At 47.1% G+C, this 18,186-nt stretch overlaps 1 protein-coding gene across 3 annotated transcripts in view; it reads left to right on the top strand.

The window, feature by feature from the left end:
* The window catches only part of LOC138567068 (polyamine-transporting ATPase 13A3-like), a 656,189-nt gene that overhangs the window by 498,188 nt on the left and 139,815 nt on the right, over positions 1–18,186 (top strand). For all 3 annotated transcript variants that reach the window (XM_069644931.1, XM_069644921.1, XM_069644914.1), the window contains 3 exons: positions 426–505; positions 11,425–11,467; positions 14,019–14,128. In XM_069644931.1, the coding sequence (XP_069501032.1) occupies positions 426–505; positions 11,425–11,467; positions 14,019–14,128 (233 nt within the window). The remainder of the gene's footprint in view (positions 1–425; positions 506–11,424; positions 11,468–14,018; positions 14,129–18,186) is intronic.

The following is an 18,186-nucleotide window of genomic DNA, read 5'->3' as shown; positions in this document are numbered from 1 at the left end:
AGACCTGGAAAAGAACTTCTGTGTTTGGTTTCAATTATGTAGATCTGCAGTCCTTTAAAAGTATGTAAATACAGCCACTATTTGCTTGAGATATATGCATCACACCATTTTTCTGCCCAAACAAAACCACCATCTGTTAACCCACAGTGATCATGCCACTACCACTGTCAAGATGCTAGGCATGCCAAATATATGTCCACATTTCCTAAACACTTCACAAATGACCACTACTACTTCACTCCAAGATATATTTAGTTCCTTTAGAGCACTGTATCAGCATAGGTGATTTCTTTTTTTTTTCTTTTTTTTTTGGCGCTAGCCCTGTACAGCTAGTGGAGGTGACATTTAACAAGAATCTCTAAAAATGTACCCCACAAACGTCCACCTGCACATTGTCTGATTTGTCACTTTGTTGTACTTGACAGCTGCTGCTGTGTGGAACAGTGTATGCCCGAATGGCTCCAGATCAGAAGACTCAGCTAGTCGAGACACTACAGAAAGTTGAGTAAGTAAAACCTTTCCAGCTCGTTTCATATTGTTTTGTGCACAGTGTTAGAGAGTTTTTACAAAGGTTGGACTTGTGAATACTCACACTTGGGACACAGGGCTCCAACTCTTAGTATAGGCCTGAACCACACAAGTCTGATGGTAGCAATGGCTGAGCAGCAAGGCTTATCTTACGAGGGAGAAAGGGCTGTAGCTGGTACAAAGAACTTATACACATAGGCCAGTGAAACACTGACACACTAAAGTTATATAAAAATAATGGTTTATTTTATATATACACTAAGGTAAAGGTAAAAGGTAAGTACTATGACACACAAAGAACTTTAGAAAAACTAATGCCTTAGTCACAGTAAGTAAACCACTTTGTCATACTTTCACAATGGCAGTATGCAATTCAAAGTTAAGTAAAACTTTTGTAATAACTTTTCAGAATATCTTTTTCAGATGAAATAAATGAAACAAAACCAACATAAGGTAAGTAAATACTTTGCAATAGTTTCACCAAGGTCTAACCGTTTAGAACTTCATCCCCATCTAGTTATGAGTGTCTCGAGTCCGACTGGTGGGCAAAACGGGTAAGGCACAGCTGTTGAAATTTCAAATCTTCCACTAGAATTCTTCAGCAGTTACCATCTTTGTTGGAAAAAGGGCCAGCGACTTTGGGGAAGTCTCCCTGTAGGCTTACAGACATTAGGCCTGGGCGAACGTGTATGGGCAAACACCCAAACAAACGAATCAGCACTTCAGCAACAGAGGAGCAGAAATTCAGCTCTTGGTAAGTTCTACCAAGAGTCTCACAGTACCTTAGGAGTAAAGTGAAGAGGTTGCATCACGATGCAGCCGCAGTAGACTCGGTCAACGGATTCTTGGTCAGGCAGACTGGAGTGGATCTCTCAGCAGCAGTCGATTGAAGAGGCTTCCAGCAAATGATTCTTCTCGGTTCTGTGATTTTGGTGCCTTTCGGGATGCACCAGTGTAGAACGTGTACCACCCGGTCGATTTCATCTTGATATCCCGGTTTAACACTCTGGTGAGGGGACATAAAGTCGTCGTCTTCTTGCCTCTGGAGGCCCAGAAGGAGTTCACCCCGGATTCAGGAGGATTCGATCTTCAAAGACGATGCACTGCACAGTGGCCAAAGGTCCCAAGGTATTGGCGGTTTGCAATCCGTGAAGGTCTCAGCTCGTCGTGGGATGGATCGAAATGCAGGTTGTCTCGAGACTGATTGGTCCTGCCAGTCAAAAGGGGAGAGTCATCCTCTTAGGAGTTCTCCTGACGCTTGGAAGAAGGGGGCGAGCCGCAGCAATTACACAGACATCTCTGGTCGTCTGGAAGCAGCTGCAGACATCTCCCCTCTTCTTCCTCATCGATGCTTCTGTTCCAGGGGTCAGCTTGCCTTCAGCCTCAGGATCCATGCCTTTTATGCAGGAACCCAGCCAATTGGCACCCATGAACCATTCAAATTATGGGTGGTGGCTGTCCTTTTAGGACAGCCAAACCCCCCAGTTGGAACTGGTTCCATGCAGGCACACCAGAAGACAAAACAGAGTTACGGAGTTCTTCCCCGGCTCCTGGCCTCAGACACACTGGAGCCTTGGCGGGCTTCACAAAAGGTTCCTGCTGAAGACAAAAGTCAAACCAGGCCATCCCCCAACCCAGCATGGCAAAAGGACCAAGAAGGGACAAGCAAACAAGAAATGGCGAAAAAAGAACACATCCAGACACGGACCAAAAAGTGGGCAGCTAAACAAAATACATTGCCCTAGTAATCGCACACAAGAAGTTATATATTGGTACATGTACTGAAATGTCTTTATTAGTCACTAATCTATCCCTCCAACCAATGCTAACTGCCTCTGGGTAAGTATTTCCCTAGGGCACCCTGGTGAGCTACCTATCTAAGTTTGAGGGATAGGGAAAAGACACCCTATCTCACTGCAAACAGATTACATGCCCATAGTGAGTTAAACATTCAGAAAAGAGGCTGAATTGGTGAGCGCGGAAGGGACTGGTTCGGATTTTTTTTCATGCTCCATTGTCATCTGCTCCAACACTTGCAATCAAAATCATAAAAGGTTGGCACCTCGTTAGTATTCATGTATCTCTTTAATAAGGGTCAACGGTTTCAGTGGGATTTGCATTACATATACCACTTTTCAGGACCACAAAACACGTATCTGTACTTTGATTCGAGCCAGAGTTCAATGCCTCTTTACATGGTTAGATACCTAAAGATGGAAACAGCAGACAAACGTATCACTACTTATTAACTTGTCAGTGATGGTTAACATTATGTATTTCTTAATATAGTAGAAGTATGACTTCTGAAATATGATGTAAAACAATGGTGCTCACTTTATGGTGTTTTCATCGTCGCAAGAATCTTTACAGTAGCGGCAAATGTGATTTAACAGCTCACTGAATGTTCTGTGAAATGTGAATTGGATCCAAAGTCAGAGGGATATTTAAAAGTGAAAAATCGTTTTTATTTTGTTAATTTTGAAAGTGTCTCACTGCACTAGTTAAGTTCCTTGCTCATAAGAAATGACTGCATCAACACGGAAGGCTTGTACAACAGTAAGCGTCTCAGTGTATATAGCACTTAGTCTTAACAAGCTACGTTTGTCTGTCACTTTTTTTCGAGACGTATGTTGTTGCAAATTAATCTCTCTGGGCATATTCCTTGCACGTTTGCATGCTTGCCGTATTGTTGTTCTCGGGTACCCTCGTGTCCGCATTTTCTGGGAGAGGTGTTTAGATTGTATATCATTCTCTGTGTTGAATAATTTCTACGGTATCGAAGGAACTGTCCAAATGGAAAGTTCCGCTTGAGGCTCTGTTGCAATTATAGTGACATGAGGGAGACCCTACATCATTATGGATTCGACCTGAAACTCGTGAAATGGACTCTAGCCAATTACCAACACCCCACCACGACACTCAGAATAAATGGCACCAGATCGTCCAAAATCGCCATAACTAGAGGCACCTGGCAGGGGTGCCCCATATCACTGCTCATATCTGTGCTCCCTATGGAGGGAAGTCCTAAAAAACAGCACTATACGTGGGCAACGTCCTATTGACTGTAACCCGGACCGAAGCATCCATGAGGGCGCTGTGGTAAGAATTGGAAGCATTCGGGGAAGCATCTGGATTGAGGGGAAAACTTCTCAATCTACAGCCCTGGGCATCAATATTCTTAGAAAGCTCAAGGAGACTCTGGCAGACGGTTACCCGCTCGCCAACTTCCGCTACCTGGGAGTCCAGATCCCAAGCAAAACCGAAAGAATGTATAAAGTAAACCTCCCCCCACTGTTCAAAGAGCTAGACAGCGACTTAGCACGCTGGCAGAAGCAAGAAGTGTCATGGATGGGAAGAATCACTGCACTAAAGATGAACCTGGTCCCAAGACTGGTCTACTTTTGTTTAGCCCTCCCGGTTGCCATACCTAAGAAGGCCTTCCAGAAGCTACAGGCGAGCATTCCGAAAAACGTCTGGGAAGGAAAGAAGCCATGAATACTGAGGCGAATCATGCTCCGGGGCTCAGCATTGGGCGGCCTGGGGAGTCCCGGATGTAGCCAGGTACTGCCTGGTTAAAGCTGGAGGAAGACTGACGTCGGAGCCCACCAGAATCGCTCCTGCACGTAGTAAGACCCCGGGACCCTCCTAACTCAAGCCCCCTAGCAGCAACAAGGAACAAAGTGGAGTGCTGGAAGAAGGCAGCCCACCAATGGAAGTGCAGAAGCGCTGTGGGACTGCTATCCCTGATCTGGGACAACCCGGACTTTACACCGGGAATCGCACCAAACAACTTCGACAGGTGGAGGGAAGGAAGGCTCAAAAACATAGCGGACTTCCTCGAGAATGGCGACCGCTAACTTTTGTAGACTGCAAAACTAAATTCCAAGTACCAGAAACTGACACATTCCGATACACGCTGCTCAGGGACGGGCTATCCAGCGACGTGATAAGGAAAAATGGAAGCAGAGAACTAATAGCTCTAGAGCGTAGGCTCACAGCGCATCCCCCCACCCCTCCCGTTTCCCCCCTCGCAAAATATCCACCCTGTACAGGCTAATAGACAGAGCAGACCCCAGCAAAAAAGAGGTCTACATGCAGAAATGGGAAAGGGACATAGGCAAAGACTTTCAGCCTGAGGAATGGGGCTGCATTTGGGCCAGAGTACACAAGTTCGAAGTGTCACCAATAAAAGGAGCAATTAAAGTCTGCTGCAGGTGGTATCTAACACCGGAGATCCCACAATTCCACAACAATGCTGGAGAGGCTGCTCAGACACAGGCACGCTGTTCCACCTCCTGTGGTTGTGTCCCAAAACCACCGTTTTGGAACAGTTATGGAACAAATCAAATTGATCACAGGTCTCTCGATCCCATGGGATCCAGGGATAGTCCTACTGGGAGCTACGGGCGAAGGTCAATTCCCATTAACCGGCTGCATAGCAGATCTGTGCTTTCACCTACTCACCGCAGCGACGATCTCGATCGCAAAACTATGGATGCACCCTGAGGGCCCAGCGATTCCCATGTGGTTGTCCAAGTGCTGGGACATAGTAGTGGTGGAAAAAATAACAGCCTTCCGTTTTGGAAACGGGAGCAAATTCTACAATACCTCGGCAGCCTTTCTAGACTATGCGCAGCAATTCCCAGGAGTGGTAAGAAAGCCCCCAACCCTTCCCTTCCATGGATATCAAAGCAGGACTAATGAGCCAGCCAGATGACCGCAAGTGAACACTGAGAAGACTCATGCCGAGCCAGTGGCTGCGGAAGAAACCGAATTCCGGCCCCAAGCTCCTTACTAACCTAAATTGCACGAGTACCGTGACTGGACTCGCGGACGCAAAGCTCTCCCTCACATAGCACACTGTGCAGTCAGCTGATGCCTCTTTGTTCCCTCTGACCCACCCCCAACTCAAGGACATTTCTTGTTATGGTTGGTTTGTTTTTGTTAATTTTGACTTCATATCCAATCCCTGCATATTCCAATCGATGTCTGCCGATTTGTTTGTAGCTTGCAATTATTATTTTTGGCATAATAGAACTGTTTGGCTTTCGTCATTTGATGGGCGGTATGTTCAGCATAGTGGGCTTCAATTTTCTTTTTTGCTATTCGGAGAGCTCGCTGCGTTTTAGGGGTCCAGCCCTTCTCCTTATGGATCTTTTCTGCCCTCTCCAGTTCTTCTTCAAGGCCCTGACGAATTTGTTGTTTATGTCTATGATAGGCTGCCCCTTTGGCAATCAGTTCTCCCCGCACCACTGCCTTCATTGCATCCCAGGTGTTAGCTAGGGAGGTATCTCCGCTAGGGTTTTCCTTAAAAAAGTTGTCGATCGTGGTTGCGATAACGTCTCTGAGTGGCATCTCATTAAGGATGGGGTCGTATAGTTTCCATCTGCGTCGCTGGGGATCAGGAGGACCCTGAACTCGGATTTCCAAGGTGACCGGGGCGTGATCGGATAGGATTCTGGAGCCTATGGTCACCTCTTCAGTGAAGGCGAAGATTTGCGGGGATATTAGAAGAAGATCTATCCTGGAGAATGTCCGGTGAACATAAGAGTAGAAGGAGAAGTCTTTTTCAGATGGGTGGAGCACTCTCCATGAGTCCACCACCCCTAGAGTCCTGAACAAACGCAGGAGGGCTAAGGCCGTGGTGAAGTCTCCGGCGGAGGGTGGGTGCGATTTATCTTTTACGGGGTCCGGGACCCCATTAAAGTCCCCACCGATCACTATCTGGCCCTCCAGAAAGGGAGAAAGAGTTGTGGTTAGCGAATCATAGAAGGGTGCTTGGCCCAGGTTCGGCGCGTATACGGAGACCAGGGAGAACAGCTGTCCCGCCAGCAGGCATTTCACTGCTATGTAGCGTCCTTCCGGGCAGCTTATGGTGTCCAGTATCTGGAGATTCAGCCCCCTCCGGAACAGGATTGCAGTGCCACCTCGCTTGGAGTTGCCGGATGCGAAGAGTTGCTTTGGAAAGTCACGAGAGTGTAGGCGGCTGAAGTCTGCCGGTAGCAGGTGAGTTTCCTGTAGCATGGCCACGGCGGCGGCCTCATTCTGGAGTTTTTGTAGAATTGATTTGCGTTTAGCCGGCGAGTTCAGGCCCTTGACGTTTAGAGAGACAAACTTCCAGGTTTGCTGTTCCGGAGCGGGACCTGGGGTCGCTGATGAAGCTTGTGGGAGGGGGGGAGCTACTGAGGAATCAGCCATTATGTCGTGGGAGATGTGACCATCTGTTATCCTGCTTCTGGGGTTTTTGCTCGGACCGCCAACGGGAAGTCCAAGATTTAACTGGGGATGGGGGACCCATTTTGGGGTTGGGCCCTCCCCTGGCCAACGGGGCCGTGAAACGAAGAATAGCCAACATGGCTGAAAATGTGAGTGATTTGCTCCAAGGACTCATAGGTGGAATGTACCTTGAAGCTGGGCATGGGCCGTGGGGGGGGGCCCGCTGCATCGGGGATGAAATCCATCCGTGTTTTCAAGAGTGGCGGTTGGCTCCGCAGCGCCAGGATCGCTAAGCTGGGTCATAGGGGTCGGAAGGGTCCCTTGCGAGGTCGTTCCAGGTTATCTTCTCCTCCTAAATCTCGGAACCCTCGACCATGTATTTTGTTTGGACCTAGGGGAGGCTATGAGGTCCGAGTCAGTTGCCGCTTCGGTGGCCTGTGAGGGCGAGGAGTTAGCGGGGACCGGCTGCAATATACTTCCAGCGTCGTCTAGATGATTGATCCTGCGTATGGTACCCTTATAGGAGAATTGCAAGGCTGTAGGAAAGAGCCATTTGTAGCGAATCTTTTGGGCTTGAAGGAAGGTGGTTAGTGGGCGAAGGGCTCGCCTTTTCTGGAGGGTCAGCGGAGATAGGTCTTGGTAAATCTGAAGAGGGATCCCTTGGAAGGTGATTTCGTTCTCAGAGCGACTTATTGCTGATATGGCTTCCTTTGTTGTAAAGAAATGCACCCTGGTGATCACATCAGGTGGGCCGTCTGACTCAACTCCACGGCGGGGGTTTAGTCTGTGAGTGCGATCCAGTAGCAGAAGTGAATCCTCCATATCTGGGAGGAGAGATTGAAAGAAGAGGCCCACGTATCCGGCAAGCTCTTGGTCTGGGACTGACATAGGAACCCCTCGGATGCGGAGGTTGTTGCGCCGGGCTCTGTTCTCCAAGTTTTCCTGCTTATACTCCAGGATTTCGCATTTGTCCTGCAGAAGCCCCACGGAGCGCTGGATCTCAGTCAGGGAGGAGGCGTGGTCCTGGGCTCGATCCTCAATCTCTCCCACTCTCTGTTCCATCTCCGAGACCCTTTTATCGGTATTCTCCAACTTGGCGGTAAGCTCCGACATACATGATCGAAATTCGGTTTTAATGTCAGCCATGAAATCACGGATGTCCTCTTTAGTTGCTAACGGTCCCTTGTCCAGGGATTCTCGTGAGGCGGGGGGAAGAGTGTCCAGTTTCTTTGCTTTGTCGGACGACATTAGCATTGTTGCTATGTCTGAGGACTTGGTGGATTTCGGTTGCCTAGACATGGTGTGGCCTGGCAAGCGTGGGTCAAGGGCCACAGGCAGTTCAATAGTGGCGATGGCTTGAGGGTAGCCTGAGTCACTCAGGGGGCTGGAATGAGTGTTCCGATGTCTTGGTTGCACGCAGGGGCTTCCAGTGCGAAGGGGAGGAGAATTGAAGTGTCGTCCCGGTTTCACTGGTACCAAGTAGGGCGGGGGGGATGGCGAGCGAGGGCTGGGGCGCCCCAGGAAGCAAACAGGGGGGACGAGCGGGAGCAGCTTATGTGCCAGAGCACGCCAGTTCAGGCTGGGCTCTCAGAGAGGAGGGCGCGGGTCCAGATCGCCACGGGTGCCTGCCGGATTCCTGGTGGTAGTGGTGGCAGTAGAGGGTTTATTTCACCGTTAGGAGGGCAGTAGAACGTGGCGCCGCTGACCGGGACCATGAGCCAGGAGATCTGTTCCTGCAGGGGTGCAGAGTCTGGAGGCGATGAAGTGTCGCAGTCCCCCCACAGATGGAGGGAGAGTTGGTCCGAGGCTCGCCCTCGAGAACTCTTTGGGCCCCAGCCCCCTCTTCTAAGGTGGGGCGTAGCGGAGGGCGAGAGCCGGGGGACCGCGGCTGCGTGGTGTGGCGCGCCCCCGGTGTGTTTGGGGCGGCTGCAAGGTCTTCTCCTCCTGGGGGCGTCCGGGACAGGGGCGAAAGCAGAGGGGGCCCGGGGCCCGAAGCTCCTACCTCGTCTCCTGCCGCCCGGGATATCAGCTGGGTCGCCGGAGTGCTCAGGGGTCCATAGGAGGAGCTCCGATGGCGAGGCTGCGTCTCGGCTGTCGTCGCCGGGTCCCGTCCGCCATCTTGGATTACGCGACGGAGGGGCCGCGAGATGCAGGCGGCCCGATCATCTTTGTCTTGGCGAATCTGGGTCCCAGCAGCACAGCGGCGGGGCTCCGGACCTTCTCACATCCCCTCGCCGAGTTAGGTCCGAAAACGCTGCCTGGGAACCTTAACAAGCTGAGATGCAGCGGGCTTCCCACGGAGGCCATCAAGGAGGCGACTGCATAGTCCGCGCTCCAGGCCACGCTGTAGCTTGCAATTATAATAATAAAAAGAATCCTTGAAAAAAAAGGTGCTGCTGCGGGCCCATGATTTAATGAAGGAATAGGCTTGACGCATCTTCATCCATATAATCTGCAGATGGGTGAATTGTGAGTTTTTAAACTCTTAACGTTTTTTTGCAAAATACAGACTTTTGGTTTGAGGTCCTTTCACCATTAATGAAAAAATCTAGATTCCTTTCTAACTGCTCTAGGCGTTGATTAGAGCAATATTTAATTTGATGGTGCTTCACTACTGGTATAATGTATCTGCTACTTCTGTGCATTTGCTCAATATCTGGAGATGCACATAAAATGTGGATAAGACTAGGATGCATACACCATGTTAAGATGGCCACCGCAGCATGTTGACAAACCATAATGGATACTGGAACCTGCTTATGATGGGGCATACGCAACTTGTTCGACTCTTTGTGCTATATATAGTGAGATGCTGGTTCTTGTACAAGGTTTCCCCATTAATGCAGTCATTCTCTGTGAGCAAAGAACTTTACTAGTGCTGTGAGACACACTTTCAGGAGCTTTTGAAATATAAAAATCTATTTTTCACTTTTAAATATCCCTTCGACTGTGGATCTAATTCACTTTATACAGATAACATTCAGCAAGCTGTTATTCACATGTGCCACTGCTTTAAAGATTCTGATGACAAAGAAACACTGTGGCGGCGAGTCCCATTGTTTTACATTACATTTGTGCAGTAATACTTAAGTACTATATTAAAAAATTCGTAATATTAACCATCACTGACAAGTTAATAATTAGTGGTACGTATATCTGCTGTTCCCATCGTTTGGTATCGAACCATGACTTTTTGACTTGCTATGGGTACATAATCTGTTTGCACTGAGGTAGGCTTGGTGTCATTTCCCTATCCTTCACCCTAGATAGGCAGCCCGCCAGCGTTCCCTGGGGAAATACTTAACCCGGGCCAGTTGGCATTGGTTGAAGGGATAGATTAGCGACTAATAAAAAAAAAAGAAAGGTCAATAAATGTACTGATAAACAATTTGTTGTGTGTGAAAAAAGAATACAGCCACCATTTTGGGTCAATGGAGATCCTTGTGTGCACTACAGCAGCTATGAGTACAGCCTGGAATTGCACAAAAGTAGGTAGGATAAAACAACATCCACCAGCCATACAGATTAGCCTGTCGCTGTAACCAAAAAGTTACAGGAGCCGTGAAAAAGGGGATACTATGTAGCCCCTCGGCACTCCACAAAAGGTGAGGTGTGCTGATCTCACATTATAAAAGCTAGGAAGGATAAGAATATCCCCCCATAACAGAAAATAAAAAGGGAAGCCCAAGGGGCTCCCAGCAACACTGCACATAAAGTGCTGTGTGATGCAAAAGTAAAGGACAGTTGCCTTAAAACTTGGAGGAAAGTAGCACTCCAAGAAACATGTATAAAAAGAAATACAAAGGTTTCCCAAAGATAGTGTAAAAGAAAGAGTGTGGAAAACGGTTCCCACTCACTAAGGGGAACAGACCAAAAATCCAGTAGTCCAGCAAAAGGTGCTGGGAGACTCGCATATAGAGCAGATGGTGCATAAAAATGAAAATGTACCCTAACACACAGTATCAGTGACTTGGGCCTTCTGTTACTGTTTTATACTTTTGACATGCAAGTTGCATGAGTCTCAATGTATATCATTGAGGATGCCCACCTTCAGCAGTTGCACAGCTCAATGCATACACATTAGAATATGCAGGAGGTGTGGCTTGCTTCTTTATTTAGTTTGCAAATAGACATTACAACGTAACCGAAAGCAAGCATTTAGGCATGTGTTGTAGGTTTTTAACCTGCCTTTTTTTTCATTTACTAAATTAGCTGTTCTTATTTGTGTGTTAATTAAGCTTATCTTCTATATAGATGACTATTGTTGCAGGACATACGTTTTGACTCTCTAGAAAGCCTCATGGCTGTACAGTATTACCCGGCCGGGAGGATAGCTCGGGGGGCAAAGCGTTTGTCTTTGAAGCAAGACAAACTCATGGCAACACAGGTTTGAATCATGGTCTTGCGCTTAGAAACTGTTCTCTGGTATTAAGGCGTTATAAAAGAACATTTATTATAATTATATTTATTTGTTACATTTACAAAAATATATATATATTTTTGAAGTATTATGTTTCTCAAATTGTGAGAACTAACACTTTCCTTCTTTCCTCTAATTTTCTTTTCTGGCAGACTCGCTTCGTCTGACCACTCACTTAAAGGTCAAGCTTCTGTCACAAGTAAATTGTTTGTGTGATGTGTACCTCAGACAAATTGTAAATGTGTTTTGTTCCCTTGCAGTTATTATGTGGGGATGTGTGGAGATGGGGCCAATGACTGTGGGGTGAGTTATTTTGCTATTTTTCATGAAAATGTGGGAGAGTGCTAGCGCACAATTCTATCAGTTTTCACCATCACACATATAGGTGTCAGCCTCAAAATGGACAGGAATCCAAATCTCAAGCACAACATTAAATAGATTTTACAGTGACAATTTGGAAACTGAATCCCAATTTCTTTCCCTTATGAGACCTCATCTGAAGACTCTTCAGGTTCATGAATACAGTGTGTGCCCCTTGAGCTACGCAAGCCCCTCAGGGTCAGGGTGCACCATGTACCCTGTTTCCCTTTGCACTCTACTCGCACATTGTTTATTTTTTTACTCCAATTGTTGATGGCAGCCTTTTGTGATTGTATTGGTGTAAAATATCCAATAAAGTTCGTACGAGTAGTCCAATTCCATACTATACAACCTACAACCCGGTACAAGCTCCAATGACTAACTCGCCAAACTTTACATGGGAATCGATGACCTTTGTGCGATCCAGGGCCCAAGGCATGCCTACACCCCTCCAAGTACCAAAAGGAATATGTGCTGTCTTGAATACTTGAGTAGGGCAGTAGAAGGCAAGTTGAGCCATTCGGGGGGTTTGTTGGGGCTGGTGAGATGAGAAGACTTTAGACGACCTTCAGCTAAATTGGTTAACTACCACTCAAGCCTCACCACTAACTGGAACGCCCAGGGTGACAGCATCAAAGCAGAGTGGGTCTTCAAGGTACCAGGCAGAACTAAGCAGCGTAAAAAAGGGATACTGGTGCAGACACACTGAGGCTAGGCTCTATGGATTGATGAGTCTCGCTGAGTCTGAGGGGATGAGCACAAGGTGGCCCTATATGTCAGGAGCCGACGCACATTTCCATGCGTGTACTGATGAGTAAACATGTGCATTGACTTATGTGCATGCACGCATGTATGTGCCCACACACAAATACATGGTAGTGAGGTTGATTGATTATCTAGGCGAGTAGCTGCAACCCCAATATGCCAGAAGCAGCCATTATGAAAAATGGCAGAGGAGAAAAGACAGGAATGAAGACACTGTAGGGGTAATCGAGAGCTGTCTGCCAGTTGTGAGGACTTATTCAAACGTGATAGTACCTCACCCAGGAGACCAGAATGGTGGTGCACCAAGTAAAGGGAGTTGGCACAGGAATGGGAGAAACAAAGCCACCAATGGTGCTAACCGGTAACATGCGTATGTCCGAGTCGGTCTGCCGGGTACTGGGAGTGGGTGAAGAGTATTGTTGGCAGCGGGTGGATTTGGGCGCCCACGAGCGTGGAGCCAGCTGCAGGAGTGGGCACGTTGCTAGGCCTGTTCTTTATCTTGCGGACTGCTTCCATCTGAAAGTGTTTTGGATTCTGAGGCTGAGCATCATTACGCCAACCCTTCTGGTTGAAAGTGTAGTCACAGTTTGGTGTGCATCTTGATCTGTTATCTTGCCAGAGTAGAGTTGGAAACTCGGGGTCCACATTGCGTGTGCACGCTCCTGTTTTTGTTTTTGTTAGCCACTACATACATGTTCCTCCCCGGCTACCTGCAGGGCAGTGACTGGCCTCACTCTGGTTGCGTATAAAGTTTAGAAATCATTATTTATTGAAGAATGTTTTTCATATAGGAGATGGTGAAAAACAAACACATATCAATGTCGCAATTTACTTGTACCTGAAAGATCACGGTCTCTTGATTCCAATTTATTTTTTGAAAGATACTATTTGATCAAATACACTAACATGTCAATTTGTGCAAAGTACAATTATGCAAGTAACATTAAACAAACCACCAACACTTGTGTACATGGAAGGTTATATTCTTATGCTGTTGTCACAGTGGATGCCAAAATGGTCTGGTATGAAAATTAATCAGTGACATTAGAGTATCAAAGGTTTATAAAACATAGAAGACAAACTCAACTTACTAAACTATGTGATTTCTTTAGAAGCTGGACTGTTCAATAAGTGTAGCTGTAGACAGACGGGACCAAAAATTGTAAAACCGGCTAAAGTGAAATGGGTTGTCTCTCTAAGTGTTGGGAGAACCTGTGCATAGGCAGAGAGATTCTGTATTTGACTTTAATGATAACCATGACTGAGAACTAGGTAACATTTCCTTGTTAATAGATATCTGTACAATTGCATTTGAAGCAGGTTGATAACCTGTGTGATACTCTTATGCCAGTGCTATTTTAATAGATCACCTGATGAACGCATTTTGAAAACTGTTGGTAAACCATTATAGTAGAAAGTGATATTGTGATCTCATAGGCATGATGTGGATTGCAAAGGGTGGGGCGGAGTGGTGAGTTTGTGCATGCTTAAAGAGTTGTCTTGCATTTGCATGGAGTCAGATGAATTGGTGATCAGACATGTGACGGAACGGCTGCACTGGTTCCCAATTGCCAGGTTGCTCCCCTTCCTTTGCAGTTTCCTCGTCAGCCATGTTCACACCTTATTCCTTTACCATATCTTCCCTGCTCATAGATACCAGAGAATCGTGCTTAGCTGAGCAGCCACATGGGCCTCTCACCAGTCACGCACTGCCTCTCTTCTTCCACAGGCACTAAAGCGAGCCCATGCTGGCATCTCCCTGTCCGAGCTGGAGGCATCAGTAGCTTCCCCCTTTACTTCCAAGACGGCGAACATCTCCTGTGTGCCAGATCTGATCAGGTAAAAAACCTTGTGGATTTTTGCTTGGCACTGAACTGTTCTGCAATATTCTGACTGCCATGAATTCTGAGCATCCCTGACTGAGATTTCCTAGTCCACCATGTGCCACAAGCAATAAAGTAACATCACCAGACCCTGAAATCCAGCTACTGTCTTGAATCACTGCAAAAGAGAAATATGTTAGTATTTTAAAAGTAAATCATGGAGGCTCTTGCAGACTTTGATTGTGTGGTCTTTGGTAATAATTCAATTTGTTAGGCCACTTTTTCTAACTTGATTATCCCCCTAAAGGTTCTGCTCTTTTTTTGGTTTCTCAAAAGAGTCTGTTATCAGAGACTTCTACAAAGCGCCCCCTAAAAGATGCAACGCCATTTTGTTATGCTGTTCTTGATAGCCAATATGGCTACCTGGGCTTGGTGTTACTAAAACACCTTACATTGACTTTGGGTGATTTTTTCACCCAGAATGTGTGTTGGATCATAGTGGCAGCTATGTGATTTACTTTTAGCTACACCACTCTGTAGCATTTTACCCCATTGGTAGCCACTTGATCCCTGAACAGGAGCAAATCGACTACCATTGTAGTTTTTAAATCCTATGATCTGGGCCATTTTGTTTTTGGCCAACATTTGTGTTTATAACATGAACAGCCAACATGGAAGGATCTTTATGAATGGGATATGGTTTACATGTGGATAAAGGTGTGTAAGAGGCACAAATTCAATCCCTGTGTGCCAGTGAAAGTAAATCTTGGCTGGCCAATCCTAATTGGATAGCTGCCAAAACTTGGGAATGTGCATGGATACGATTGGTAGGCTGTGCTACACCTCCCGCTCTGTTTGTGAAGCCATTCAAAGTGGTCTGTAGATCTAAGAATGAGATTACCCAATTCAACCCTCATTCTGGTTCCTATCCTGGTGTAGAATCAACCATTATAATGTGAGGCTTTGTAATTGTGACCGGTCTTGGAGGATTCCTTGTGCATGAGCTTTGTTTTTGTGGAGCGGAGGCTGGCACAGTAGAACGTGGTACATCTTGACTAAGTGTAGTTCTAGATGGACTGATTTTCTTCCAGTGGGACCAAAAAAGCCATTCAAGGTGTTTTCTATCCTGAAACATGGAACCTTTGCCTTATGCTGTAGGAGAGAGGACCCGTTCCTGAAGATGGCTGAGGTTGCCTGGGCTCATCGTCCACTTGACTGACAAACCCTGACTTTCCATGCTGTGGAATCTTGCTTCAAGTGCTGCTGGACTTCCACCCAGCAGGATTCCCTTGAAAGTCAAAGCATGCTGTCTTCTATTGCTCCATTTAAACTCCTGGACACCGAAACTGAAGTGGAGGTCACTGCTGCATGGCTAGAGCCCAAGTAGCCTGTTGCTGCTATCCAAAACTTACCTGCTCCTTCGTAGGATATGGACTTGGTTGGACCTCTGTAATTGCTCCATATCACAGGACTTCCCAGCTTCCTATCCTGTAACCCATGGTTTGCAACAGAACTTACCTCCAGAACATCTCCGAATCAATTTGTATTACTCTTGTTGAAATTAACACTAGATGTCATAACTTCCTGTGAGTAACCAGAAGGTGTCTCACCCACTAATCCCCAGGCATCTGTCATCCAGGTGGCCAAGACACTGCCGTCGCTTCTGGATCCAGTTCCTGGGGGTGGACCAGTGTGGGAGGAACTTTTGGATATGGGGGCTTCTGGGAGTGGGACACTGGATGGTGAGACCCGGTATCCCCTTCCCTATAACACCTTTACCCCATCCTACCCTGTAGGATATTTAGACACTCGAACCCCCCACTCATTTTACAACACAATCGTTCTCACAGACAGCCCGCTATGAGATAAAACAGACGAACACACGGGCCGTATACCTGACGTGTCCCAATACAATGGTCCGGCAATTACTGACCATCACACACACCTGACTTCCATTATGCTTCCCCACACGGATAAAAGGCAGAGCACGAGAGCACACGTTGAGACAAACCAACACGAGGAAACAGCAATTCCAAGATGGCAGAGGACAAAGACAGCGAAACAGAAGGCGATCGCAAGGAGTGAAGTTCCTTTGACCTTTTCGACGAGGAACCGTTACTTTCATGAAGCCTCTAATAGAAAGCGAAAGATCAGGAAACCAGGCTGACGAACGCTGCATTGTGTGTCTGAGGTACCAGGGTCCCTCCTTTGTCGATTATCAAGGTAGGGCGAAACCGGTGAGTTGGGGAGACCAATACAAGACCAGTCTGTGTTGGAACCAAGGTTGCAAGCGGCAACATTGTATGGCGAGTGCTGGAAAGAACATTCTATGAAACGTGCATGATAACCAACGTGGATGAATTGAACTGCAGAAGAGTGATTGAACTTTGAAACCAAGATACGGTACCTTTTCGATAGTGGTCCTCCACCGCGTGTGTGCTCAAAGGTCTCTGTAAGGTATTCAGCTGAGCGTTGACAAAAGAGAAAGAGTGGCAAAAGATTGTGAATCAAAGTGGTCCTGCGACGGGTCAAGCTAAATCCTGCGCACAATCGAAAGTCTTCGATGTTGATACGGTAAAGAAAGTTTATAACAAAACAGATAAAGTTGGTCCGAGCCCAGCAGAGGGAGATCAATTGAAATCTTTGGGTTAAAGCAAGTTTTGTGATAAAAATCGATGAATTGATCCAGGTCTGGCAGAGGGAGACTGATTAAAGATTTTGTGTCGAAGCAGATCTGAGCCCAGCGGTGGGGGATCCAAGGTGAATAGTAAATCACCCAAGAAAATTGTGGATGGTTGATAGCCAGGTCTGTATGTCTGGATGTTTGGTGGTGTTCGTGAAGAGTAGGAATTTGGTCTTGGAGGGGTTGGGCTTCAGTTATGCACCGGGCATCCAAGACTGGATCAGCAAGAATCCGTTTCTGATTTGAGGTTTGGATGTCCTTGATGGAGTCGGTCTTGAGGTATAGTTGTGTGTTGTCGTATTGGTGTGTGTGGCTAGGAGGGCTCCCAGTGGCTCCATGTATAGATTGACGATCACTGGGGAGAGGCTGGAACCCTGCGTGATGCTATAGGTGACTAGTATCATGGCGATCTAGAGGAGTCCATCTGAACAAACTGCTGCAGTTGGCAAGCTAGTCTTGAACCAGCGTAGGCCAAGGTTGCTGATCCCCATTCGCCAATGTACTGTCGAAAGCGGCCGAGGGGTCTAGTAGAACCAGGAGGCAGGGGTGGCCATCGTCAAGGATGTTGAGGGCGTCGTCAACCACCTGTATGGTTGCTGTCTCTGTCCTGCATCTGGGTTGAACCCAGATTTGTAGGTTGGGAGGAGATTGTTGGTGTCAATGTGTTGCAGCAGTTGTGCGGCTACCGCTTTCTCGATCTTACCTTGGAAGGGAAGATGGGTGATGGGGCAATAGTTACCTAGGTTGTCGGGATGCAGAGACAGATTCTTTAGTAGAGGGAGGATTTGTCCTTTTTTTAGGGTCGATGGGAAGGTGCCTTGAGTTAGGGAACTGTTGATGATCTCCAGGTAGATAAGGAGAGCTTCTGTGGTTAGGATCTCGAGGATGGGTGCTGCAAGGATGTCGTCTCTATACAATGTGGATTTGAGGGTGGCCAGGGTTTCTACCAGGTCCTGTCGAGAGTGTCTTGAATGTTTTCCAGGGTGTGGAGATTTTGAGGAGGGATGCGAGGTGGGTATGTGGCTACAAAGCTGGTGTCTGTGCTGGCGAATCTTGCTGATTCTGTCAAGTGTGGTGGCCGTGCATTTTTTGATGTGTGGCATCGCAGGGGCAGGGTAGCGGGTTCACTCTGTGCTTGACTGCTTTGAAGAGGGCTCTGCTTTCGTTGGCTTCTGCTATGGTGTTCTGATAGTAGGCGGCCTTGGCTGTGTTGATTAGTTATCGGTGGGTTGCTCGGAGTTCCTTGAGGCGCACCAGGTCAGATGCTGACCTGGAATGGCACCAGGTTTTATACTTCTTTGCTAATGACTCTTTTGCTAAATTTGAGTATTTGTGTGTACCAGGGTGCTGATGGTTTTGGTTTCCAGGTGTGTTTCAGAGGCATGTGTCGA

This window comes from Ambystoma mexicanum, chromosome 1p, assembly GCF_040938575.1.
Source record: "Ambystoma mexicanum isolate Mex_15411 chromosome 1p, UKY_AmexF1_1, whole genome shotgun sequence".
Classification (NCBI taxonomy): Eukaryota; Metazoa; Chordata; class Amphibia; order Caudata; family Ambystomatidae; genus Ambystoma; species Ambystoma mexicanum.
Note: the sequence above shows the minus strand (reverse complement) of the source record. Positions and strands in the feature narration are given on the sequence as shown.